We start from the raw sequence: 25,698 nt of genomic DNA on the forward strand, positions 1-25,698 counted from the left end.
TGGGCACCAGCCACCGGCTTGGCTGGCTCCTACGCCGGGGGCAGCACCAGCCCGCAACAGTAGGGCCAGCACCTGCTGCTCTGCCAGGGGGCTGCAGGGAAAGGGGCTGGGAGGGCCAGCAGGCAGGTGCAGCCAGGGCTGTTCTGTGGGGAGGGTCCAGGCTGCCACAGTGAGCCTCTGGCATCAGCAGGGCAGGAGCTTCAGGGTACAACCTGTGCCAGGCTTGCAGGGCCCCTCCTGCCCTCAGTGCCTGGTGGGTGCCTTTGAGGGCCTGAGGTGCTCTCCCCGTGCCCCCCAGACAGCCAGCAGCGTGGCAGAGGCAGGCCTAGAGCACTGCAGCACCACAGGCTCGGCAAGGGTGATCTGCACAGCCACCAAGCCAGATGTGGCATAACAGAAGCACAGTGCGGAGACTGGCATGTCAGAATGTTTATTAATAAAAAAAAAAGTCACAATAACTTACTCCCCTTTGTTACTCAAAGGGCTTGGTATAAAGAGCTCTGGCCTCCTCAGGTAACAAGGTAAGTGAGAGGTGGGTACTTTTCTTTCATCCTCTGAGACAGCGGTGATCTCTGGTCCCCGAGGGGGTGTGCAGCCAGCACAGGAGCTACCAGCCATGTGGGCCTGGGCAATGGCACAGGAGCAGCCATGTGCTCCTGCCTGCCACTGGTTTGCAGGCGGCACAGACCAACACAGGGTGCAAATGCAGAGTATGTGGACACCACGGGCACTGGATGCCAGAGAGTGTGCAAGGTGCAGTGGAGGAGGACAGAGAATTGGCTGCTTCTTCCCATAGTGCTGAGGGGTTTGTGGAGCACAAAAAGAATCAGCAGGACAGCAGCTGCTTGCAGGCAGGAGGGATGTGGGGCTGGCTGGAAGCAGCCCTGCCTGCCCAGCTGCTGCCTCACACAAGGTCTAGCCTGGCAGAGGCAGGAGGCCAGCTGTAGCTACTTGTCACACTCCAGATCCTGGGCCCCCTCAGCACCCTGGTAGTGCATCTCACAGAACTCCTGAATGCGACTGCAGGCCTCCAACATCATCTCCTCAGGCACAGTGATCACCACACGAAAGAAGTTTGGGTACTCAAAGCACTGAAATGAGAAAGGACAAAGCTGGCAGATTACCTGGGATAGCGCTGGAGTTTCAGAGACCTGCCCTGGGGCCATGTGCTGTGTCAAGCAAGTGAAAACGGTCAGTGTAGGATAGCAGGGCTGGGCTCTTGCTCCCTTAGACTTTTGCTGTTCCAAGCAAATCTCCCATCTCCATCTGTGTAGTCGTGGTGTTGGGAGGGTGACAGGCCAAAGGACTCTGTGTGGCCTATGCAGGACCCAGGGAATGGGCTGGAAGGACCTAGGGAAGGGGAGGGCACAGATATCCTCAGCCTGTAGTCCCCCCCTGCGCCTACAGAGGTGGGGGCTGGAAACAGGATGAGGAAAGGAACTTAGGCGAGAGCAGTCCTGGGCCTCTGGGGGAGCAGCTTCAGCAAGGAGGTGTGGGGGTACATAGGCTTCGGAGATACAGCTCTGCCAACTTGAGAAATACAGAGCAAGCCTGGAGCTGGGAAGATCCTGGCAGCCTGTCTGAGGGCTGTTGGTGAGCCAGAGACTGCCATTTCCCAGCCCTACACACAGCACTTGGATCTCACAGCCAGCACAAACACACCATTACAGACAATGGGCGCTGCACACACAACTCCCAACCTGTCCCCAGAGCTCAGGGCTGTGAACCGCTGTTGCTTCTTGCCCCTTGCTTTGGCCCCACAGTTCCCTGGGGGTCTCAAGTGTTAGCCTCACCGTGGCTGGCAAGCAGAATACAGACTGCTCCGAGATGAGTCGCTCTGTGAACTCCACATCATTTTCAAACTCAGGGAAATGCTCCATCTCAATCTCAACCTGCAGCAGAGGGATGTAACGTGGCAACCAAGGGCACCAAAACTACCTGCAGTGTCTCTGCTTACCCACGTGGCCCAACAACTCCCCTGTCAAATGCAGCTGTCTGCCCTCCATTTTTGCTCATGATTTGAGCTGATTGGAATGTAAGACACAAACAGAAACATATAAATGAAAACTGGGGCTTCTTTAAGAAGTATTGATTAACTACATAAAGCTAGAATTTCAGTTAAGGACACCTTTAGTAAACAAACTGGTAACACTGGCACAGGTCGCCGAGAGAGATTATGGATGCCCCATACCAGGAAGCATTCAAGGCCAGGCTGGATAGGGCTTGGAGCAAACTGGTCTAGTGGCAGGTATCCCTGCCTGTGCCAGGGGCGTTGGAACGAGATGATCTTTAAGGTCCCTTCCAACCCAAATTATTCTGTGACTCTGTGCAGGAGCAAGTGGGTGAAATGTACCAGCCTCTACTATGTGAGAAGTGAACAACATACTCTGTCCTTTCAAAGTGACAAAGGGATGCATCACCCACACAGGGCAGTGTGAAAATGCATGGTAACAGACACCTGGTGCCAAGCACCAATCTGAAACCATTGACAAGCACTGGCAACAAGACTTTGTGTGAATGTTCATGATCTGGAAACGCTTACCATAAGGTACATGGCTCCAGCGGGACGGACAGGCCGGAGGCCAGGGATAGCTGATAAGGCAGCGTAACAAAGGTCAGCATTGGACTGAAAAGCAGAAAAGAGAAATTTCGAAACAGGAGGAATTCCAAGAAGTAGCTCAGCAAATGGAACCCAAGCTCTGGACTGGGACTATAAACAGGTTTGGCCACTGCAAATAAAGGGACAGGAAATGCAAATAGTAGGGGTGATCATGGCCTTGAGTACAGCAGGTGCAACTGAACTAAGCTTGGCAAGTCAGAGCCAAACATCCTGTCCTCTGGGTCACCAGCTCCAGCTGCAGGGCTGAGCTGTCTGAAACTTATCACAGCCAGTATTTCTGCTGCAGTTATGAAGTTTCCTGCTGGAACTGGATTTGTTGGGCTCTTCTAGTCACAGACAGAACCACACCTCGAGGCAGGTTGGAGAGGGATGATGAGCTAGAGAGATACGGCTCTCTCCAAACAATCCGTGAACAAACTGTGCTGACCTATTACAGTCTGTTTACCTTGAGGATGCTGAGGGTGTTGTGGTAGAACTCAGGAGGTGTTTGGTGCAAGATACGTTCCAGTGCTCCTTGGACAATTGTACAGGGTCCTAGGATCCTTTGACTCAGTCTTAGAAGGCCATCCCTGATCTGAAAAAAACGTGGTGATATTTGCAGCTCAGACTGTGCTTCCCTGATGGAAAGGGATGCTCCAAGGCCTACTCTCTACAGCTATTCACACCCCTCTCTTCAGTGAGCATAGAGCGTACTAAAGAATATTTGCTTGACTACATGCCAGGTATTTGCAGACTATTTACAGTGTCATTCTCTGTTCTTCTGTTGCAGACTGTAATGCCAACAGAGATGACCTTTGGAGCTTCCCAATCTGACTCAAACCAGGCTGGAATACAGCTAATACAAATAAAGCCAGAGCTGTTCCAAATATCACTTTGCATTTCCCTTAGGTTTGGGGCCACAATCCACACTTTTAAAGCCAGGCAGGGACAAGCAACCATAGCTCTTCTACTCACTCAGTTGGTCCTCTCTTCTCCCTCTTCCTCTGCAGAAAGCTCTCTAGGTGGAAAGGTCACTGCAGCAGATGGTTGTTCTTTTAACACAGCTGGACAGATAGCCAGATAAAGCACCGGCAGCACTGCAAGGTGCTTCATTCTTACTTTTAAGAGGAAAATGTGTAAGAGCATATAGAGACCACACACGGACTTCAGGTGCTGGATAAGCCACACAATACCTTCAGTGCACACTGGAGCTATTTGAGAAGGAATTAGAAGCACACAAAAAGAGCAAGGCATATATGAAGAAGCAGCAGAGACAAGGAGCGTGTTACAGCGTAGACATGGGTAGAAGGTCATGTACGGGAGCAGATGGAGTAAGGAAAGGACATAAAAAGCCTAGAGGTGCAGAAAAACCTGTAAGGAATTGGGTGACACCCATGTGAGAGCAAAAGAGTAGTACATGCCTGTATCAGTTAAAGCTCTGGTGATCCACACACTGAAGACACTGCAGGTCTGTTGCTGTGGCAGCAACATTCAGTAATTCTCACCTCATTACCAAAGATATCTCTCCTGTCATGAATTAGGATCCAACCCATCCGCCAGCCAGGGACTAGCCACCGCTTTGCCAAGCCACCACAGGACAAGATTGGCACATTGGTGCTGAGAGTTGCAATGGGTTCATACTTGCAGTCAGCAAACACCTGTGACAGGAACCTGTGTTAGGGCTGTCCCTGCCTCTTGGTGTAAGAGCTGTGGGGGCGTGCATGAGGTTACAACAAAAAGGGAGGCAGGGAAGTGATGGGAAATTGGTGGTGAAAGCTCCCAGCTTCAAGATATGAACAAGGTAAGTGCACTCACATGAAAGTGAGCCGTATGGGGAGAAGAAAGGAGCTGGACATGAGAGGTACCCCGAGGGATGGCACACCAGAGGATTGGGAGCTCCGGACATGGACCCAGGCACAGTACAGGAGAGTGCAGTTATCACTCACCTCTGGGGACCTGGCTGCCATGGCCAAAGGGCAAGCGCGTCACAAAGGACAGGCAGCATGGGGGTGCAAAGGACTGCAAGTGACACTCACCATGTCTCCATAGATCTCGTCAGCAAGGATGGGCACGCACTGTCTTGATGCCACTGTGGGAGAGAGGGCGTTCAGCCTGGCCACCCTGCACTCTCCACAGGAGCAGACTTGACTTTTGTTGCAGGGCCTGACAGGGCTTTGAGGGATGATCTGTCCTGAGGCAAAGGGTCCCCATCTTCCTCCTACAGATTATGCATTTGGAGAGCCCAAGCACTGGAGATCCCTGCCCTGGCTGAGCCCAGTTCTGCTCTCACCTGTGGGAACAGGCAGCACAGCCCTCCCACTGACAGGCCAGGTCTCGGAAGCATATGGCTCCCTGTGAACACTCTCCCTGTGCAGAGCTAGAGTGGAGAAATGAGCAGTCCAAGCCACACAGAGCTTTCGAGGAAGAGTAAGACACACGCACTGCATGTTCTTGCCCAACTAAGGCAAAACCTGCACACTGAGCAAGCCCTGCTTCCTGAGCTGGAGTCAGTCATGAGGAGAGAAGCAAAGCCCTAGGCCATGGTGCTGCAGCAATCCAGGCATGGGCAGTGTGCACAGGCACTAGGCTGCAACCCTGCCCCAGACACACGCAGGCAGGCTCACCTGCCAGGATCTTCTGGAGGTGGCTCTTGCTGAACACAGAGCCACAGGGGTTCGACGGGTTGTTCACGATGAGGCAAGCTGTCTTCTCATCTACCAGAGACTCCAAGTGTTTCAAATCAATTTCCCAGGCCTTCTCTGGCTAGTGAAGTAAAGAGAAGGGGAAGTAACGGCTGAGGAACTGAACTTGCCACACGGGGTGAGGTGTGACAGTGTGCCCAGGGCTGCTCATCTCAGCTTCAACCACTTCCTAGACAGAGCCAGGGTATCTCTGGAAAGCAGAATGTCAGGGCTGCCTCCTCCAGGCCTGCCACCACTTACCAAGAGGTTGTAGAGTTTGACCTCAATCCCCATAGACAATGCCAGGGTCTTGTAGAGGGAGAAGCCAGGCCGTGGCACCAGGATGTTCTGGCCTGGGTTGGCCAGCACTGCCAAGGCAAGCTCTATGGCCTGGCTGCAGCCGCTCGTCAGGATGACATCCTGCAAAGAGCACATAAGAGTAAGTTGAAAAGCATGGCCACTCCAAAGTGCCCCAGACATGTAGGAGTAACAAAGTGCTCAGGCTCTGCCAGGTGACAGCTTCTCAGCCAAAAAAGCCAAGCCCAGAGCCTGACAGAAAGCAGGAATCCCCCCACAGGCAGAGAGCTCAGCCTCCTCCCAGGGCAGCTGGAGAAGGGCCGGGGGCAGGGGATGGCAGCAGTGGCAGGCCGCTGCAGGGCACAGCTAGGGGCTAGCCTTCAGCCCTGCAGCTGCACGGGGGAGGGCGAGAGCCAGGGCAGGGCCCCATGCCCACAGCCTGGGCAGCAGCGTCTCCATGGGGCACACGCACCTGGGCCTCCAGCGGTGCCTCGGGGCAGCTGTAGTACGCGGCCACTGCCTGCCGGCAGGACTGGTAGCCTGGGGAGAGAGGAGCCAGACAGCGGAGGTTGTTGCAGACCCTTTCCTTTTCCTTGCCAGCACAAGGCTTACAGCTGCCGCCCAGCTGGGGGGTGCCCGTGTGTTAGCGACACGGTCCCTAGATGGCAGAGACTGTTCTGCCTCGGGCCCAGCACGGTGCAGCCCCGGGGCAGGGCCAGGAGCAGGGACAGGCCCTGGGTAGGGAGGCGGGCGCCGGCACCAGCACGTCCCGGACACAGGCCTGGCAGGAGCAGGGTGCCGGGCAGCCCAGGAGCCGCTCTGACACCGCCGAGTCCGTGCTCCGTGCATGCTTCATGCTCTCTGCACCAACGGCGAGCCAGGCTCACCTGTCTGCGAGTGCGGGGAGCCCGAGGGGAGTCCTGGTCAAGGCGGATCAGAATGGAACTGGGCTGCAGCCCACAGCTGGGAGACACGGTCCTGAGCCCTTCTGGGTGCCCAAAGCCCTGCCTGCTCAAATGGTGGTGGGAGCAAATGGCTTCTGTGGGAGGCTCTGGGCCTCAAACAGATCACACAGGTAAGGGCTTTCAGGTGTTTCTGGGGATAACCATGCTTGTGTGTTCATGGGACTGTAGGCAAGGGCAGCTGCAGGGTGCTACTGGGAAGAAGTCTGTGGGCTCCATATACCTGCTGCAGGGCAGGGGCTAGTACCTGCTTTCATCTTACTCTCACAGGAAAAGCTTTGTCAACTTACCAACAGATGGAGCATAACCGTTGTAATGTCCCAAGTCCAAAACTTCCTTCACAGCCTGTGTGACCTCATCATTTGTGGGAAGGTTTCCAAAGACCGTTGGGTCTCCTTTTCAAAGATTGAAAAACAGTAAAGTTCTCACTGATCTGTGACGGGCACAGAGCTGTGTGGCTGGCTGGCCTATCCCCAGGTGTTTGCACAAGCTTTGTGCTTCAGAGCCCGTCAAACTGCCAGCCACACAGTTGACCCCACTGCCTGGAGGCTTCAGCACTACGCTCACCTAAGGACAAGGAAATCATAGCTTTCCTTGGGTTGGGCTCCACCTTCATGCTGTCTACAATGGCTCGGACAGGATTGAAAGTCTTCTTTGACATTTCAGAAGCTCTGACAGCCCATCTTGGCTTCCTGCCCTTCACCTTCCCTGATGATACGCTGTTCCCATTGGTCTTGAGATGAACATCCAGCATGGGGGCATGATCTCCATGGCCACTCACTTGGATCAGGTACGAGTCCATCTTGAGAGCTGTCAGTGGGAAGTGGATTTCTTGGGCTTAGTTAACACATGCCAAACAAGGGATCTGACCATTTGAGGACACAGCCCATGACTCTCCAAATGTAAAACTTCTGAAACCTTTGGACCTTACCTACTGCCTATGGACAACTCAGTCAGCAGCAGCAAGTAGGGCTGTATTCGCAGCCAGGATGGAGTGAAACTCCACATGTGAGTGAGAGCACAGTGCAGTGGGAAAGATAAAGGCACCTGTCTGTGCTAGCTGCACCATTGCCTAGTATGGACTTGCTGTGCTGAGGAGGAGCAGGTCCCCCTAAAGCCAGCAGCCAGGATTTAGCAGCATGTTGTAGTCACTGCTTGACTGCAGATTCAATGTTCCATCAACAGAAGGGCCAGGTCACCTCCCTCTTTCCCCCAGCTATCAACTTGCACACATCAAGCTGCAACCACAAGGATCAGCCCACCGCGTGTGTTCACATCCAGAACGTCCCTTCAGTCTGCAGATGGAAATGCAGCACTATTTAAATCAAATCTCAGATGCCAAAAAGGTAGTTCCGGTCTAATGTTACCAAGATGCACTGGGCAGTGGCAAGGTATAGGTTACAGACACTTGCTTCTGTCAGCAGAGCAACAGGGAGCAACAGCCCAGAGGCCCTAAATCAAAAGGCATTGCTCAGAAAGGGGAACAAGCCTGGTACCACCAAGAGGGAAACAAGGAGGTGGCATTGCCCCAAGAAGAGGGCCTGTAGTCCTGCCCAAGGCTCAGTAACAAGCAAGGCACAGCAGAGGAACAGCAGCCTTCTGTGCTTCAAAGTGCATGCACCCCAGAATGTACACCCAGAGCACAAGCCAGACCCAGCCAGCAAAAATCTCCCTTACAAACTGCTGCTGACTGAGGACTTTCACCTGCAGAAGGTTAGGGACAGGACACAGGGCAAGCAGAGACCTTGTGAGCCACCAAGCCCACTCCTGCTGATACTGGCACACTACCCTGAAATCCTGCCACAAGGATTACACAAGGATGTAATCCTGCTTATGCTCTTTGTACTGCCCTGGTTCTCTGCTCCATTGAAAGGCAATTCAGTGGCCCTTTCCCGATGGCAGTTACTTAGCCCCACACTTGCAGATACTCACAATGCAGCTATTCCTTCCTTGCTGCAAAAAGTGAGGTGGAGGGTTGTAGCATTACCTGGTTCAGGCAACTTCTCACTGCTTTAATGAAGTCTGCACCTTGAGATGTCCCATGCTGCTGCAGTTACTCCACCAGCAGTGCCTCATTAGCCTTTTTATAGTAACTGAGGCAGATCTAATAGGGTCACAAAGCAAGACTTAAGTTTCTCTGCTGATGATACCTTCTGGGTCTCCTTTCTACCAAAAGAAAGGCAGCTGAAGAAATGTGCAGCAGTGCTGCATAAAAACTGAACAGGGAAATGAGCCATATATCTCAGTTCAACAGCAGGGCTGAGTCCCAAATGCACAGCACAGAGCCCATCCCAGCAGAGCCTTTGCACCACCCTACAACTTGGTTCTCAAGCAAAGGGGAGCTGCAGACACGAGCACAACATATGCCTTCAATGTAGGCAGCCAGGGAAGATCTCCCCACTTCTCCCCCTGATAAGAAGCAAGGAACCAAAGCATAGCACTTTACCTTCTACAGCACAGAGAGGGAGCCACCAACAAGCTTGGGGGTCCAGTCCCTACTTTTCATCCAGGACAAATCCCCTTGAGAAGAAATTCCTGCAAATTCTTGCCCATGAAATAAGCCTCAAAACTGGGCGTTGGGACTGAATCGTTTAGCCATTGGCTCACAGAGAGGGCTGCCCTCCCCACCCAAAAAAACGCCCTCTCCTCTCCATTGCAACTGTGTTCCCTCCAAACACCTGGAACATGCCCGCACATTAACTCTTTCTGGGGGCAGGCTACAGGGGGACACAGCCGGGCTTCCTGGGCTGCTGTCCTTTGGCACCTGCTCACTTAGCCCTGAAAGGCTGCGGGGGCCAATCTGCACAGGGTCCGGGTATTCCAGCCCTAGCACCTTGTAATGCATCAAAAGTGAACTGACGGACCCCAAAGCCTGTGGAAAGCATCAGTCTCTCCTGAACTCAAAAAGCTCTGGGCTCCCAACGCACCAGCTGTGAAAGGACAGTTTGTGGCATTGCTACAATTAGGAGACATCTACCTCCACAGCCTGAAGGGAGGCAGGCACTTCCCTGGCTGGTGTCTTGGAGGCACCAGGACCTGAAGGGTTAAAGAAAGCTCAAGTTGCCAAGGGTTTGTTCGTTTTGTTCTCCCCTCCCCCCCCCCTTTTTTTTTTTTGATTGCTGCAGGGCCCAAGCAAACTCATGGTTTTAGCAGCTAACAGAAATGATGCCATTCTTCCCTCTCTGATGGTACTGCAAAGCACAGGTGACACCATTCCCAGAAGACCTCTTTTCGTTAAGCAATGTGAAATCTGTGCTTTCCTGTCCCTTGACTCTTGCAGGCCTGGGAGAAATAAGAGAGGCACCCACACTCTCCCTAGGTTCTAAGGGCTGCTCCAAGTTTTCCCTTACTGCCTTGACAGCAAATGGCCAGAGACCAAAGAGTTGCTCAGGGACAAGAGGGAGCCTGCTAATCTTGCACAGACCTGCTGATGCCTTTATCGAGAGGCCAGCGGTCACAGTGATTTTTGCCCGTTTACACCTGCTCCTGCATGGGATGAGGAAGGACCACCTGCGCTCAACTCATGCTCACTACACTGCCAGCAATGAGGCTGCACCCCCTCAGGTGCAAGCAACGGCCCCTTCACTCCGCACTGGGGCTGGGGTGATGCTGCTCAGAAGACATGACCTGCCATTGACCACAGTGATGCAATGGCACTGCTGGGGCCACAGTGGGGGCTAGGGACATGGGACTGGCAGCAGGCTGGGGGAGGTGGTGGGGTGCAGCCAGCAGGTCTGGCCAGGGACCCCAGCCCCAGACTGTCTGGCAGGCCTCCCACAGCAGCCACACCCCGCGAGCTCTGGATAAGGAATGGCACTTTTCAGTAACACTTCACAGAGAAACGTTTTGTATTGAAGCTGCTTGGGCTCTCTTCCGCTGAGAGCTGCACAAGTCCAGACTATTTTCTCTCTTCCTCTTACTGAAGCCTGACATGAGCGACCTTCAGAAGTCCATGCAGGCCCTCTCCACGCACCTATGGGTTATGTTTTTGCTTCCCCCAGCTGGCCCCATCTGTTGCCATGTTGCAGCCCTGCCAAGGTTAAACGTGGCATTGGGAGGCCTCAAGGACAACGCTGAATGTTCCGCCTAGCAACAACCCTGAAGCTGACGCAAAGCCTCTACCCGTAATACTGCATGGTGCAGTGGGGTTCAGGGGAGGGCACCGTGGGAGCCTGCTGCCAGGAGGGAAAAAATGTTGCTCTGGAGACATAGGTAGACACAGTTACGTAAGGCTGAGAACCTGGCCAGAAGTGGGGGGAGGACAGTGGTGTACAATGGGATCATTGGGTTTCTTCTGCTGTTACTGTGCCTTTCTCCTCTCTCCGCAAAACTGCAGTCCTTCTCTGGATGCTCTTACACAGGGTCTGCAGCCCCCCCCCCCCCCCCCCCCCCCCGCCTTGTGGTGCACAGACGCTCCCAGGGCTGAAGCGTGAGTTCAGCACTTCGTATTCTACAAATATGGCCAAGCCACCCCTTTTGTGGTGCAGTGAAAGAGCTGGCCATACTCCGCCAGCTGCATTTCTGCCAGCGAGGCAGCTGGCTGTCTTGACTGCCAGGACCTCTGCACCCCACGAGCCCTGACTGTCCTCCCTGCTGCAGCTTGCTCCTCTGTCTCAGTAGCTCTCCCCCACAGGTACCTTGTTGCATACCTCATCTCCTTGTTTCTCAAGTAGCTTGAGCAATCTATTTCTGTCTCTTCCCAGTGGAAGGAGAAAGTAGTGATGGCTTCAATGTTTTTTTGGTACTGCCCTGCTCTGGTACCAGGACTGCCCAGAGTCCTGTTTCTGTGAAGAGAGGCCAAGCCAGCAGGAGCAAGCAGCTCCCTTTCCAGGCTCAGCCACAGTTACAAAGCAGGACTGACAAACAGCTGCTGGAGTGGAGCACAGGCTCAAGCATCACTGCACTGCCAAACCCGCGTCTCTGTCAGGCTGCAGGTAGGACATGCACCAGCAGAGTTCTGCCCATGTGCTCTGCATCCTGTTCAGGGTGCACTGCTCCAGGGACAGTCACCCGACTGGTACACTGCACAAGAACCCACCAGGGCCAGTAACAAGTCACTTTACTAGTTATCTCCTCACATTTTGCTTTTATTTTCAGCAACTTCTGTCTGCTCCTTTCTGACACTGGTACAGCCCCAACCAGTTCAAGGCTGGTATTCACAAATAGGCTTGTAGCCTAATCTGTTTAGCTGCATTTCCAGTTGAACCAGCTTTTAATAACCTAATATGTGAATTTTCCTTTTTTTTTTTAATAAATTTATTATTAATCTCTCATTTATATGAGCAAACAGCCATGAAGCCTCCTCGGCTCTCATGAATTTTGTGACTGTTTATCGATTGCCACAGCGTATTTATCTTTATAACACTGCAGCAAGTGTCCTGAAATGCAAGGGACAAACCTCATCTGTAACAGGTCAGGTCACATAGGCACTCTGAAAAATGCACTTATTTACTGTTAAATCTGCCTTGCTTTGTGGACAGGGCTGCTGTGTCAAACCTACATACATATGCATGAGTCTCTGATCAAACCGTTATGATGGCTGTGCCTCCAGCAATCTTAATTGCCCAGCATTCACCTGAAATGGAGCGTAGTACCTGTTAAGTCTGCATAATCAGAGCAGAACATCAGCTCCATAAAAACCCAGCTAGGTTCTACAAAGCTGTGCAAACATTGTGTTTAAGAGCCAGAAAGATTGCACAATCCACGCAGACTCAAAGCTAGTAACTCAGTGACTCAAAAATGTAAAGTACCTACTTTATCTATCTGCCTGTTCTTAGGATCAGTTTTGATTTGATCTCAGAAATTAAAACCTGAAAGACATTAAAAGGCAAAATGCACAGTCTAGCTGGAGATGCCTTACTCTGGAAAAAGAGACCGTATACAGCAAGCAGTTTGCAGGGTGCTCTCACCGCCTGTGCGGGCTGGGCCATGGAAAGGGCAGCACTGGCATCTGCGGCCCGACTGATCTCTGCACTTCTTTCCAAACAAGGTGGCTCACACTGCCCACGAACGCAGGGTGTTGCAGTAGGGACACTGATACTCTCTGTCTAGGCTCCTGGTAGAGCTCTCTTCTGCAGGCCCTGGGCCAGGCTGAAAACAGCTGCGTTAATACACCTGCCTTAATGAACCCTATCTCCTGCAACTACAGTCACCCTCTGCCAAGAAAACTAGGGAATGTAAAACCAAATGCTTTCAATGACCACGGCATCTTGTGGGCCTCCCACAATACCAGTTCTGCAAATAGTGCTGCAACCTGATACCAGCTGTACTGGGCAATCCAGATTGCTCTCCCCAGCCACAGAGGAGATGCAATCAGCACTGGGGAGGGGAAGGAGGGTCCTTGCATGCTCAGCCTGGCACAAAGTCCTTTGCAAGCATGCTGAGAGACATAGAGTGCATTCCAGGTGTATGGGGAGTTGGATGTACTGGTGAGCTACAGGCCCAACAGCCACAATGAAAGACCTTCAAGCCCTGTTACAGATGCTAAGAGGATTGCTCCACAAAGTGTGAGTGTTAGTGGCTCCTGGGTACAGACACAGAGAAGAGAAACACCTTGTCCATCCAGCCTTGTGTTTTGCTTACATCCAGGAAAACATTATGTAAGTTCATGCCCTGTGTTTGAGTTATGACTTCAAAGACTTGAGCTGTTGCCTGCTTTGTTGTGGCAGCTGCCCCCCTGATGGCCTTGAAGCCACAGGGACAGTGACCAGCCAATGTCATGGGATGGAAAGGGGCTTGGTGGCTTTGCAGGGCGAGGCGACACTACAAGCTTGCAGTGACTGGGGTGGGCAGCACCAGGCACCGCCTTCTCTCAGAGCACAGACAGGCCAGCCCCTCTCTTGTCTGAATTTGAGCCCCAGTAATGGAAGACCCACCATCTGCCCAACCAACCTACTGCAGCAACAACCACTGCTCTTCTTACAAAGTGGTGCACTCGGTGTGTGTGAGAAGTATTGCCTTCTGGGGGGAGTGCCAAAATCACCTCCCTTTTGCTTCAAGCTAAGCTTACTGCTTCCTGACCATGCCAACAACAGACAAGGCAGAACAAGACTCCCCTCCTCTTGAAAGCAGCTTTTTACACGTTTGCAAGTGTTAAGACACCTCCCTATTAACAAGCTTCCAAGTTGTTAACAGACTCCTGTTCTGTGAAACAAGAGGACTGGGATCAATCTTTTTCTCATAGGTTGTATTTCTAGAGTTTTCTTTTGCTTTCCTTTGGATCCCCTCCAGCTGATCCAGTCACCTCTGGAAACACAGTGTGCAAGACTGGAGGCCTAGCCAGCACTGCAGTGGGGAGACAGAAGAATTTCTTCACGTGTCATACATGTGACATTCCTGTTTATACACCCTAGCAATGTTAGTTTTTTTCGCAACAGGATGACATTGTGAACTTGAGTTCAGTTTGCCATTCACAACTACCTCGGTATTTTTTCTGCAGCACTGCTGCATCATCATCATGCTGCGCTTATTGTTCCTGTGATTATTTATTTATGTGGGACAGTCAATAAATCTGGCTGTGCTGTTCAGCAGTGATTGTGCTACAGCTCCCAGCTGCCTCTACACTGCAGAAATATGAGGCAGTTCATGACTTGCTCCTTACACTTCATCCTCCAAGTTCCCAGGGAGGGCACTGAACCAGGTCAGAGCTCTTGGCCCATGGCAAGCCAGGCCTGGCCCAGCCCTCCCCTTAGTGCAGCAACGATATCAGGAGCAGCCAGAAACAGAAAAGCCAAAACCAAAAGAAATTAAAAAGAGAAAACAAAGAAGAGGTGAAGATTAATGTCAGTGTCCTCAGCTTCTCGTTGTTCTCTTCCACTGTCTGGTACTTGTTGCAGTGAGAACAGGAACCCAGAAGACAATGCTGACCACGCTCAGCTGTGGTACTTGGAGCAGGAGTAAAGTCACACGAAACAGATAGCAACAGAGGTGGAATAAGATTGACTTGGTTCTACAATACCATGCAGTTTGTACCTCACTTGTTAGCAGCACTCTAGCGAGACACAGAACGCATCACCAAATGGACAGAGCAGTGCTTCCCAGCTCTTTGAACGAGTAATTCCAGCACATCACAAATTCCAAGGCAAGCTTCGGTTCAGGTTGCTGGATGACCAGCAACACTCTGCCTAAGAAACACTCTGCCTAAGAAAAACTCATGATTATTCAACATAGTTGTTCAAGTTCCTCTCTCTTGTGGCCGTTAAAAACTCTACTAAGCAAAATGGCACTGCCCATGATCCTAAAAGTATGCAAAGGGTTGCTAAAGCTTTTAAGCTCATTCTATGCATGGCAACAAGGAAGCCTGGGTTCTGGCACATGAACACGAGTGATGCGACATATGTGCACCAAAAGGCATGGGCAACACCCTCTCTGCTGAGCATCTGCACTGTCTCCAGAGCCCTTTTCCTAAGCCCCCTATAGTCTTCCCATTTCCTAACTTCATCATCATCATACTGATACGGAGAAATAGTGTGAAATGGGGACAATGGACATCGATCGTGATTGTCTATGTCTGCTCAAGGAATGTGGGTATGGTGACTGGTCATGGGTGCGGTGTCTGGTCACATAGGCACACAGCCTTGAGGAGACACCTGCCCTTCTTCCTCTGACAAAGGGGCTATTTATAAAAAGGATGAGAGACATTCCAATGCTATCTAGAGGGAGGGAGTGCTAAGTCTCCTTGCTGGAGGAGACCAGATGGTCACAAGGACATGAATCACCTACAAACCTGCAAGACCACCACAGTCCAGGCAAAGGACTGATAAGCTAATTAACATACGAAGCGAGAGTAAGCGGGTTTAGGTAACAAATATGTATAGGCGTTAATTGAATATTCATTTGTTTTATTGTATAAATGTGAGATGGTTCGTCACTTTGGGCATGCGCGCTTGTGGAGGAGCGATCCCCCGTGCATCTGCGCGCAATAAACATACCTACTTTATAACTTTCGAGTTATAGAGTCTAATTCCGTACATCAATACAACTCCTGCCCCTTCTGAACAGGGGGTTGAACAGAGTTATTTTGCTTTGCTTCTCTCTTGTCCTCAAACTAAGTAAACTTCAAGACAAGTTTTCAGATCACCTGTCCTTTGTGGAGTCAGGTGAAATGTTGAGGAGAGTGCTCTACTATGCCGAGGTGCAGAAGTACTACAGTTCACAGGCTTCTCATGGTATCAGTCTATACGGTTGGTGCTGTTGCTCCTGCAGGAACAGAAGGGTGAAGTAATCTTACTGTTGCCACCAATCTTACAGATGGAAGAAATGAATTTGTGCATCTTAGTGACAAATTTGGACCTCTTGGGGCACATATTCAGATACTGTGTCTGAGACCTCATGGCATAATTCTGTTTCTCTAAAAGTCTCTTGTTTTCCTAAACGCAACAAAAGTATTTCTTCGCAATGCTAAAGCTTTTCCAGGCAGCGTTTAGTCAGACTCCTGGATAAAAGCATTCCTTCTGGCTGTGGAATTCTCAGTGCTTCCTTCTGCGTTTCCAATTTGCCCTGTTTATTTTTTCCCCATGACACACAGCTTTTCCTGAATCACCTCTGCCCTTACCAGCCCTGGTAAGTGCTGACACTTGTGCATGGGTGAGATCTTGGGCACTTGCCTCCACTCCAGCGACCACCAATAAACATAGGAGTAGTTCATCGCCTCCTCCGCTGGAAGGTGGTGGCTGTGCTCAGCAGCCGCCTGCGATGGGACGGCCACCAGTCCCACCAGGCAGCAGGACATTCCTGTGCATGAAAATGGGGTGCCAGTAAAACGGTCACATCATATTGCCTGAAGTGGCTTCCAGCAAACAGACACCACAGAGGTCTATCTGTTTCTGTATGGGTGAATAGAAGGTAATGTATCTAAAGAAAAGTACCTGCATGCGGCCTGCAGAGAGCTGAGCTGGAACCTGGCAGCCGCATTGCAGGACAGATCCCAAGGTGTTGATGACTGTCCACAGGAGACACAGGCTCTGCATGCCAGGACACTTGGAGAAGCTGCAAAATGCTCTGCATTGCCAGGGGGAGCACAGCGCGAGGCAGGGGCAGTCGTTCTGCCCTGGTATAAACCCCTGGTGCACTCATGTCTGGAGTGCTGCACAGAGATCTAGTCACCACATCGCGAGATGGGTGTAGGGGAGGTGGGAGAAGGCCCAGAGAAGAGCGGCGGGCACAGCAAGGGAAGTGGGGTCGCAGCGAGGGGAGCAGGGCTGCTGCTGCGCGGGGAGGAGTGAGAGCCTGGGCGCTGGGCCCGAGAGGGGAACGGGGCAACAGGCCAGGGCTGGCGGCGGGCGGTGCCGCGCAGGCCGAAGGCAGGACACCAACCCACAGCACCGAGACAAGCGGCATTATGAAGGCCAGTGGCCGCCCGGCTGCCAGCGGCCGCGCCGGGGCGAGCTCCAGGTGCGTGCGACGGGGGGGGCCGAGCGCGCCCGCGGACACGGGGCCCGCAACGGTCCCTCGGGCGGGCCGGGCCCGGCCGGGCTGGGGGGCGTCACCCCGCGGAGGAGCCGGCCGTGGCGGAGCGGGGCCAACCCCGCGCACCGCGAACGGGGCGTCCCGGGGCGGGCGGGCGGTAAGGGGCGCGGGCAGGGGACAGCACGGGAGGCGCAGGCGTTCGGGAGGCGGCCGGGAGAGGAGGGGGCCCGGCGGGGCGGGCGGGCAGCCATGAGGGTCCCGGGTGCGTGGCCGCTATCCCCGCCGCTGTCTCCCCTCAGCGCCGTGCCCGGAGCGGAGCCGGAGGAGCCCCCGGGAAGCCGCACCGCCGCGCCGGGGCTGCTGAAGTGCCGCCGCTGCCGTTACCTGCGCACGGGCCGGGGTGAGCGGGGGCGGGAGGGGCTGTGGCGGCCGGGTCCTCCGTGCCGCTGGGGCGGGCCCTCTCGCTCCTGCCCGCCGCCCGGACCGCCGGGGCTCGGTGGCCTCCGCGGGGGCCGCGGACCCACCCCCGCCCTCCCCTTGCAGCCTCCTGCCAGGCAGTGCAGGCGCTACTGGCCCTGCTGGCCCTGGTCTGCGGCTCCGTGTCCTGCGGCCCCCCCGGGGGGTACACGGGCCTCCCCGACGCGGGCGGCATCTATTACTACCAGTACGGCGGGGCTTACAGCGGCTTCAGCGGAGCCGAGGGGGAGAGAGCCCAGCAGCTCGACCAGCGCTTCCACCTACTGAAGCTGCCAGCGGGAAGGGCAGCGATGGCCGCGGGAGGGGCCCTCCTGCTCTTCTCCTGCCTTCTCGTTTTGGTTGGTGTTCTACGGCTACCCTGGCATTTCCCAGCGTGGCTGCTACTTGAATGCATCCTGGACACAGTGATTGCGGTTGGCATGGTGCCCGCTCTGTACCGTTTCTTCAGTTTTCTGCTGGGGGTCTATAATTCACCGCTGTGCAAAGAGAGAGAGCTGTTGTATCAAAGTAAAGGCTACCAGGGCTTTAAATGCAGCCTGCACGGGGCAGAGATCGCTGCTGGCCTCTTGGGCTGTGCAGCTGGCATGGCATACCTGCTCGGGGCCGGCCTCGCTGCCAGGGCATACAGGACAGTTCACAAACTGAAACAGAATCCAGAACAATTATATGAGGTATAGAATGATTCCTCCACTCCAGTAACAGTCATGATTTTTGCCAGCCTCCTTGCTTTTCCTTGCTTCTGGCCAGTGCCTCCTTAAAGCTGCAGCAGAACACACACAGAGTATAGCTCTAAATATGGTACAGTCAAGCTGTTCCTAACTTGAATCTGCATTATTGAATCATTAGTGGACACTAAGTTTAGTCCGATGGCTTGTCCTCATCTGGCAGCTGTCTCTTTAGTAGAGAACGACTGTCCCCATGTAGGTGACTAGCAAGCTGCTTGCTCCCCGCACAGCCTTCCTGTCCTCGGCCAGCTGGCTTGCTCTCCAGCAACGTCTTGCTGGAAGTACTGCTGCTATGTACTTACACTGGTGAACAGCTTTCTGTAGCTGAAACTGTCCTTGCAAAGAGCATGTGACTGTTCACTGAGATCGGTGGCAGCTAAGTACTGCTTTCTCGAGGGCCTCTTGGAACTTAACAGGGCAGTCTGGAGATGGCATTTACAGAGCTATTGGAGAATCCTGAAATAAACTTGCAAAACAATGAATACACTCAGCCTAGCTTGCGACAGAATGCCTTTTCCAACTCTCCTGGCAAGGGCATGTTTTTTTATGAAATGGTCTTTTATATAACTTTGTATACAACAGTTTCGCTTAAAAAGATGCCCCGAGTTGGGATAATCAGACAGAAGCTTTAAGAGCTCAAACAAGTGGCTGAAGATAGAAGTATACTTTTTTCAAAATACTTTTTTAATATACAAGTTGGGGAAATGAGATTCTGCTCTTGTATTATTTTTTAAAAAAAGGTGAAATTTACTTTGTAAAAAAAAAACTTCTATAGGAAATTTAACAGGGGAAAGTAGCACTAGAATCACAAAATCATGCGTCGGAATGAAATGTCACTTCAGAGTAGTGTCCACTATGTGCACTGTCCATATGAAGATGGAACTGCCACTGGTCTCACAGACCAGTTCTGCCCGTATTAAAAAAAAAACCCCCAAACTAAACATACCAGAAATGTGCTTTGTCTCGGATGGATCTCAGGTTTCACTGGCACCAGTAACAAAATCTTCCCAATTACCAAAACCATGGAACATTGTTGGAAGTAGAGATACAAAAGTAAAACAAATGCTAACTAGGAACACACCAGGTACTCTGGGGTTTGTTTGATTTCTCCTCCCTTTTGAGAAGCTAGATGTACCGAGCGTCTCAGCACAGGGCTCTGTATGGGCAGTCCACTGTGGTCTTTAATTCTTTTAATGATTCTGTATTTCCTGTTTGCTGCAGCTACTTCTAGAGAGCTGTACAGTACTATTTAGAGCAAGTTCACAGGGCAGGATTCCTCTGGCAGCATACAGAAAGCTGCCTAATAATTGGTATTATGGATTCTACCCTCACAGTGTTCTGGCAAGTAGCTTTTGTATGCAAGGCTGATGAGTGAAGTAGCACAAAGAGCTCAATGAAGGAGAATCTACAGCACAGCTACTGCTAGCCGCAACTATGTTTGACTTTGATATTGCACAAATTCCCCTCCAGCACAGTAACGGAATCAGAATATATGGTTAGATGAAAGTAAAAATCTTTATTGCTACGTCAGCTGAAAATTTGATGCAAAAATATTCTTCCTTCCTGGACTGCTCTATACATCTGAATAAAGCATCAATGGAATAGTGTTTTCATTCTTGTGTTATTTGCCCCTCCAAAGCAATACATAGGCCACAGTGCTGAAGGTGCATTCATTGCACAACCTGCTCCCATACATGATAAAAATGGGGATTATTATAGGTGCATGCTAGAGTGGGATACAGAAAATATTCTCCTTTTTAAAACAAAATCATGAAAAAAGATTATTTAATTAACAGTTGATGTGCTCCAATATTTCTTTAACATGCACTGGGTCATACGAGTCAAGTTAAAAGTTAACTTTTAAAATGCGAAAAAAGAGGAAAAAATAATACTGGACTCTTCAGACAGCAATGGAACAGCAGGCAACAATTCCACAAAACTGAAGAGGTTGGCAAGTGACAGAAGGAGTGCAGAAATTCCTGAAGTCCGAGGACATGAGGTATGGCCGAATATCCTGTGTACTAACGGAAGGATTTCAGGCTTCACAGCAGCCTGTCCCCATGCTTCTTCCTGGAACAGGATTTTACCCTCCCCATCTAGCTGAAGATTCTGATCAGGTCCCAGCAATCTGTGACACTGCCTCCATCAGGCCTCGTGCTGGGGGCAGCCTGGAGGCTCATCCCTTATCCTTAATACTTGGGCCCCAACTACACTCACTGAATGTAACCTTTATGGGTTCCTTTTGTGAAAGCCTTTCTGGACAGGACAGGGCAGACAGGTCAGTGCCTTTAGAGTACCTGCTCTCAGCGAGCATGGCCAGAACTACTGAAGAGATAAGACAAATGAACTCATCAGCCTTAACGTGACTGTGCCCACACGGAGCACAGCAGGTCTGGCATTGCCTAGCAGGGACAAGACAGCCTGATGACCCCAAGCTGGGAGCTTCTCTCTGACAGCAAGTCTGTTAATGAATGGGACATTCTTAGTGATGTGGCTCTGTGGAGATGAGGTATCTGCACAAGAACCACATAGAAAAAAATCAGGCAAGAGACTGAAGAACAGGAAGAGAACTGGGAAAACACTCGATATCCTCTGCTATGAGTCCTTCACGGGACTTGCCAATTCATACCTGTTCCACCAACAGCAGTGTTCCTAGGGAGCTTGAAATCTAAGGTGGTGTTAACAAGTGAGGTGAGGAGGACAAAGGAGAAGCTTGCTGCCTCCAGGGAGGAAGGAAAAGAAAAGGGGTTGGTGGAGGGCAGCACTCAGGATGTGTTGCCCAGGGTAAGACTAACAGTTTGTAATAGTAGCTTAAGCAGAGAAAGCCATGGACTCCACCTAGCGTGCGAGAACAAGCCATGTTCTGCCCTGACAGTTCACACCCACAGAAAACAGCAGCTGGCTGTACTAAACTCCCTTTCTGCTTCAAAACCAGAAACAGCACTGGAGAAAGTCTAAGTAGGTATTCCTTGCATTCCATTCTGACACCATCGTGAAGAAGAGGAGCAGCTCACAAATCTGCAAGCTCCGTTGCAGAGTTCTGGTTTATTTAGTCCTTCCCCACTGAGCTAGGTAGAGCCATTCATGACCACCTCCTTGTGGCAACGCCATCTGTCCGCGCAATGCCACTGGTTCAGGCTGGCAAGGACACACTGGATTTTCCACATCAGTGCAAGAAGGAGAGGCCTGATTTGCATTAACACCTACTGCTCTCCTAGTGCAAGGTTTGTCACAGTCTTACTCAGAAATTAGTATTTCTGCACTTTGTCAGTCCCACACTGCACAGAGGCTGCTTTGCAGCCATGTCGGGTATCAGAAAGTGTCGGGCTAAGCACCGGTATTTGGTAGAATTCTCACCAGTGACAAAATTAAAAGTTGCAGTCAAATACATTGGGATGAACTTTTTCTTTCTGCATACTTATATGAAGAGAACATAAAAGAGATCTGGGGTTTAGTTTTGGAATCTTTTCTGCTGCTGTTTCTCTGCCTAAGGGATTCAAATGCTGCTGTTGCTGTGATTCTAAGAACTAGCTTTTCTCTCCATTTCCAAACGAAACAGGGATTTAAACAGCCAAAATTTGTGAGAGTAAACTTTGGGAAAAGTTGGGTTGTTTCATAATTATACTGTAACTAGCACAAGGTATCTCCTAAAATGTTGTGCTCTCATGTGTGGTAAAAAATGCATTTTTTTTCCTAGCAAGAAGAAATTAAAGGTCCTTTGAAATCTCAGTAAAACTCCATTAGATTTTGTCGAAAGATCTATATTGACAGAATCCCACAAGTAGTCTGCACAGTATTGGCTTCTGAGCAAGGCCTGAATTAGGTCCAAAAACATACAACTCAAGCCCCTCAGAGCTCTTGAGAAGAAACTTTCAGGTTTTCTTCATAAATATAATTAATAAAGAAGAAAAGGCACTAGCCCACATTACAGTCAGGATTATTTACCACTGACCTGACAGGGGCAGTTGCTGTACGGCTCTGCCAGCTAGGGAAGACAGATCTGCGTGCCACGGGGGCAATGGTCTTTTCACAAGCCTTACACAAGATGACAACATAGGCAGCCAACTTACACCCTGCACCAGAAATCCTAATGGAAACACAACACATCTGCTGAGTGCAGGCTGGCCAGTTCACCATTAGCGGGACCATTTTAAACATCTTTTCCAGTGCTGATAAAGATGTTATTAAGGTGAAAAGTTCTGTTTTTCCTTTTGCATTGAAAGCTGAGCAGGAACAAGTAGCTTTCACCTTGTTTGTGGCCAAATTGGGCACGTACCATGAAATGCAGGTTGCTGTGGCTTTGGAATAGGACTTCTGTTTTCAGGGGGAAGCAAAGATGCTGTAGCTGACAGCGCAGAGGTTTGTGTTGGTAGAACAGCATTGAATGCATCCCCAGCACAGGAAGGGCAGTCCCACTGCTCACTAGCCTTAGAGCAACATACCACTGCTTACAACTTGCTCTCCTCTTAGACAGACTGCTTCACTGGAACAAGCACGAGCTCCTGGTTTCGTCCCACATCTTCTGGATACAGGAAGCCTCTACTGTGAAGCATCCATGACAGAGGTGGCCAAGCTGCTCCTTGAACTGAGTCTGCGCTCTGCAGCTAGAAGCACAAGCTCTACTTGTTACCTTAATCAACCAGTCCAGAGCTGATCTTCCCTATGCTCCATGTAAACACATCAGTAGGCACCTGCTTATCACTCAGCTGCGTATTTTCACACCCTTCATGGGCTGATCCCATCATAACCCTCACTCTAGATTGCACCAGTGCTCCTCAGAACACTGGTACCCTGAGTTTTCCACTGCCCTAACTATCCATTGGGAAAAGCCCTCACCACACCTGCTGTGCAATGCTCTCTCCCTTAACCCTAAATAATAAAGTGCTGGGCTTAAGAACAGCTTAAGTGCAATCAATAAAAGTGCTTGCAATTAATGTAGGAAACCATTCTTAGGTCAGCTTCATTACAACTGGCTGTATTCTTTCAAGGAATAACAAAGTCAGGTGCTGGGCAGGGGGGCTGCGTAAGAAATATTCACAGGACTCCAAACACTGAACATTGCCCTCCCCTTCAGCAGCCTCCTCACCCCTCCCCCCCACCCCCATATGCCAGCCCCTTTCCTGCAGAGCTGGCAGAACCTCAGGGTTCAAGGAGTTACAAGCAGGTGGTGGAACACCTGCCTTCTTCCTAGTGCTTGCACAATTTCCAGACAGTCCCTAACACAGAGCTCAGCTGCTGGTCTGAGTGCTCACAGAACAACTGAGACTCTACAGTGAAAAGTGGACAGCCTAGACCTTAGCACTCCCAATTCTCCCTCAACGACTCCATTAAGGAAGCAGCAAATGCTTGTACTCCTTGCAGGGCCCAGCTCCCCTTGGAGGGCAAGACAGCCCCTCTGGGACAGAGCTTCCTGGGACAGACAATGTGGGAGCAGTACTTGTAGGGTTACAAAGCTGTGTCAAACTCCTCTGGCAGAATCGCTGCGTGTTCCTCTTTCTGCTCCTGATCCAATCCGTTCTCCTGGTGCTGCTTTATTTGTTCCTTTACTTCCTCCTCCAGATCAGGTGGCACCACAAATTGATCTTCTGGTTCCATCTGGGATGGAGCCGCAAAATAGCCAGTCTTCTTCTTGGGTGCTTCTGTGGCTACTTCAATGAGGTTGAGGCTCTCCTCCAAGGGCACTATGGAGCCATTGGAAAGCTTCTTTCCATAGAGACAGCATGTGGAAAGAGATTTTTGAAGTTCACACTTTTCCTTGACCCCTCTCTGCACAGTGTTGCTGTTTACACTGTTCTGTCTCCGAATGATGAGGACAAGCCCAGAGTCATCCTCTGGCCCTGGAGCAGAGGACCTGTACTCTGCAGGAGGTTCAAACTCCAGGCCCTTTCCTTTACAGCAGTGGATGTCCACCTCCACCTCCACTTTACTGCCATTTGTCATCACACCTTCCACAGGCTGTTCATCATCGCTATCCAGACCATTATCAGACTGGTTGCTGGAGAAGGTGGCACTGGAAGGTTGGCGCTGAAAGATGCTCAAGGGGGGCACAGGATGTAGGCTGCAACGTCGCTCTTGTCGTGGTAGCAAACTGCCATCAAGACCAACAGCACTGTGTTCATCTGAAGCAGTAGAGCCCACCTCACTGCTAACCTCAGAAGCAGACAGTTCACTGCTGAATTCTGAAGCAATTCCACTGCTAGATGAAGGTGTCACTGGCTTGGTGGCAGAGGAACTAAATCCCCCAGCAACTGGCAGAGTGAGGCCATGCATCTCACATGTGCAGCTGTCCTCACTGATGTTCAGACACACCACCATTGCACCTACATTGTCTTGGCACCCATAGCTTTGGGCTAAAGTGCAGAGTTTCTTCGCAGCAGCTAGTGGGTCATGTAGGTGGCGCACAGCTGAGATAGCCTCTGCGTAAGACAGGTGTTCCCAGAGAGATTTGTTCCCTAGAAGTAGCAGCTCATCTTGTACAGTCAGTGGAATGGAACTGACATGTGGTTTGGGCAGGATCCAAGGATGCAAGTACGTGCAGCCCAGCATCCGAGTACAGCAAGTCACACCATTGACCTTATTATCCTGCAGACAAGAGAAACAAGGCAGCAGTGTTAGATCTGCTATTAGATCATGTGAAAGCAGTCTTTCCCCTGCCCATATACTGGTTTGGAGCCTTGATAAATGCCAGTACATTTATACTTATATAAATAAATATATACTTTATACTATACTCCTACAGTATAGGAGAAAGGGATTTAGGCCCAAGTACCACAGAACAGAGATTCACTGTTCCTGATCATCAGGTATGGCAATTGCCCATCATCCATGCTGGCAATAACACACTTTTCTCCCACAAGACTTTTTGTGACATTCTGAAGAATTGCAGCAAACTACTCTGAAACGTGCAGTTAGACTACCTGCAGCACATTGCTCAGAGAATCCCACTCATGAGTCTTATGAAACTTATTTTTTCAGTATGAGCAAGATAGTGACTTTTCACTTTCTCATTGCAAGGCAGATTATCCAGACATTAAATAATTTGTGTATTTTCTGAACTATTTCCTTCTTTATTAACATATAACTGCATCCAGAAACTACAGCACAACCTGAGGAAGAAACAACAAGTAGGTATCTCACACTACTGCTGCAGCTTGGAGGTACTGCCACCTTCCTGTTTCTGCTAGACAGCCCCCTGGCCTGCCTGGCACTAGCCTCCTGGACAGAAAACTGCCCGCAGCCCTCAGTCCCTTTTCCAAGTCAGTGCATACAGAGTACACAGCTTCCCCATTGTTTTGAATTTAATTTCTGTGTTCTTAATTTCTTTCAACACAAAGGATGCTTCTTAACATCCTTTGGGTGTTAAACATTGCTGCTGCTGCTGCTGCTAAGTAACCAGCAGAGGACACATGCAGGGAAGTCTCCTTAGACAATGATTTCACTTTTATTTTTCAGAATCCATTTATCACCCAGTCTTTAAACCATTTAATGTGCTACACTGATTTCACAGTTATTTTTAGTCAGAGTGCTACGGGATGTATAGCACCTTGCAG

At 50.9% G+C, this 25,698-nt stretch overlaps 3 protein-coding genes and 1 long non-coding RNA gene across 11 annotated transcripts in view; 1 reads left to right on the forward strand and 3 right to left on the reverse strand.

Annotated features, from left to right (window-relative positions):
• Nucleotides 1-414: 414 nt before the first annotated feature.
• Nucleotides 415-9,095, reverse strand: TAT (tyrosine aminotransferase). Of its 2 annotated transcripts, XM_027783855.2 has the most exons (13): nt 8,986-9,078; nt 8,527-8,643; nt 7,107-7,349; nt 6,830-6,934; nt 6,050-6,117; nt 5,542-5,700; nt 5,224-5,362; nt 4,636-4,688; nt 4,105-4,257; nt 3,066-3,194; nt 2,543-2,626; nt 1,794-1,892; nt 415-1,091 (listed from the first exon to the last, which is right to left on the reverse strand). In XM_027783855.2, the coding sequence occupies exons 3-13, from the start codon at nt 7,339-7,341 to the stop codon at nt 948-950; spliced, it is 1,368 nt and encodes a 455-aa protein (XP_027639656.1). In that variant the 5' UTR covers nt 7,342-7,349; nt 8,527-8,643; nt 8,986-9,078; the 3' UTR covers nt 415-947. The 2 variants fall into 2 exon arrangements, with proteins under 2 accessions (XP_027639656.1, XP_027639654.1); XM_027783853.2 differs by lacking the exon at nt 8,527-8,643 and having other exon boundaries at nt 8,986-9,095.
• A 6,267-nt stretch (nt 9,096-15,362) lies between these two features.
• On the reverse strand, nt 15,363-16,520 carry LOC129785721 (uncharacterized). The gene is made up of 2 exons (XR_008749861.1): nt 16,406-16,520; nt 15,363-15,737 (listed from the first exon to the last, which is right to left on the reverse strand). It is a non-coding gene; the product is annotated as an uncharacterized LOC129785721 (long non-coding RNA).
• Nucleotides 15,729-19,750, forward strand: MARVELD3 (MARVEL domain containing 3). Its single transcript, XM_055819191.1, has 3 exons — nt 15,729-16,931; nt 17,246-17,346; nt 17,490-19,750. The coding sequence occupies exons 1-3, from the start codon at nt 16,612-16,614 to the stop codon at nt 18,098-18,100; spliced, it is 1,032 nt and encodes a 343-aa protein (XP_055675166.1). The 5' UTR covers nt 15,729-16,611; the 3' UTR covers nt 18,101-19,750.
• The window catches only part of PHLPP2 (PH domain and leucine rich repeat protein phosphatase 2), a 48,572-nt gene continuing 42,513 nt past the window's right edge, over nt 19,640-25,698 (reverse strand). For 5 of the 7 annotated variants that reach the window (XM_055819168.1, XM_013297695.3, XM_013297698.3 and 2 more), the window contains one exon: nt 19,640-24,730. In XM_055819168.1, coding sequence (XP_055675143.1) covers nt 23,594-24,730 — 1,137 coding nt within the window. In that variant the 3' untranslated portion in view covers nt 19,640-23,593. The remainder of the gene's footprint in view (nt 24,731-25,698) is intronic. The other 2 variants (XR_008749860.1, XR_008749859.1) reach the window with 1 other exon arrangement.

Source organism: Falco peregrinus, chromosome 14 (genome assembly GCF_023634155.1).
Source record: "Falco peregrinus isolate bFalPer1 chromosome 14, bFalPer1.pri, whole genome shotgun sequence".
NCBI classification, from domain to species: Eukaryota; Metazoa; Chordata; class Aves; order Falconiformes; family Falconidae; genus Falco; species Falco peregrinus.

Excerpts from the sequence above, each read along its gene's own strand:
- TAT (XM_027783853.2), bottom strand. The coding sequence starts at position 7,341 with ATGGACTCGTACCTGATCCAAGTGAGTGGCCATGGAGATCATGCCCCC. Across the intron at positions 5,363-5,541 it reads TCAAACTCTACAACCTCTTG|CCAGAGAAGGCCTGGGAAAT; the intron begins GTAAGTGGTGGC and ends TTACTTCACTAG. Across the intron at positions 1,893-2,542 it reads CTGGAGCCATGTACCTTATG|GTTGAGATTGAGATGGAGCA; the intron begins GTAAGCGTTTCC and ends CCTCTGCTGCAG.
- MARVELD3 (XM_055819191.1), top strand. The coding sequence starts at position 16,612 with ATGTCTGGAGTGCTGCACAGAGATCTAGTCACCACATCGCGAGATGGG. Across the intron at positions 16,932-17,245 it reads CGCGCCGGGGCGAGCTCCAG|CGCCGTGCCCGGAGCGGAGC; the intron begins GTGCGTGCGACG and ends GTCTCCCCTCAG. Across the intron at positions 17,347-17,489 it reads TTACCTGCGCACGGGCCGGG|CCTCCTGCCAGGCAGTGCAG; the intron begins GTGAGCGGGGGC and ends CTCCCCTTGCAG.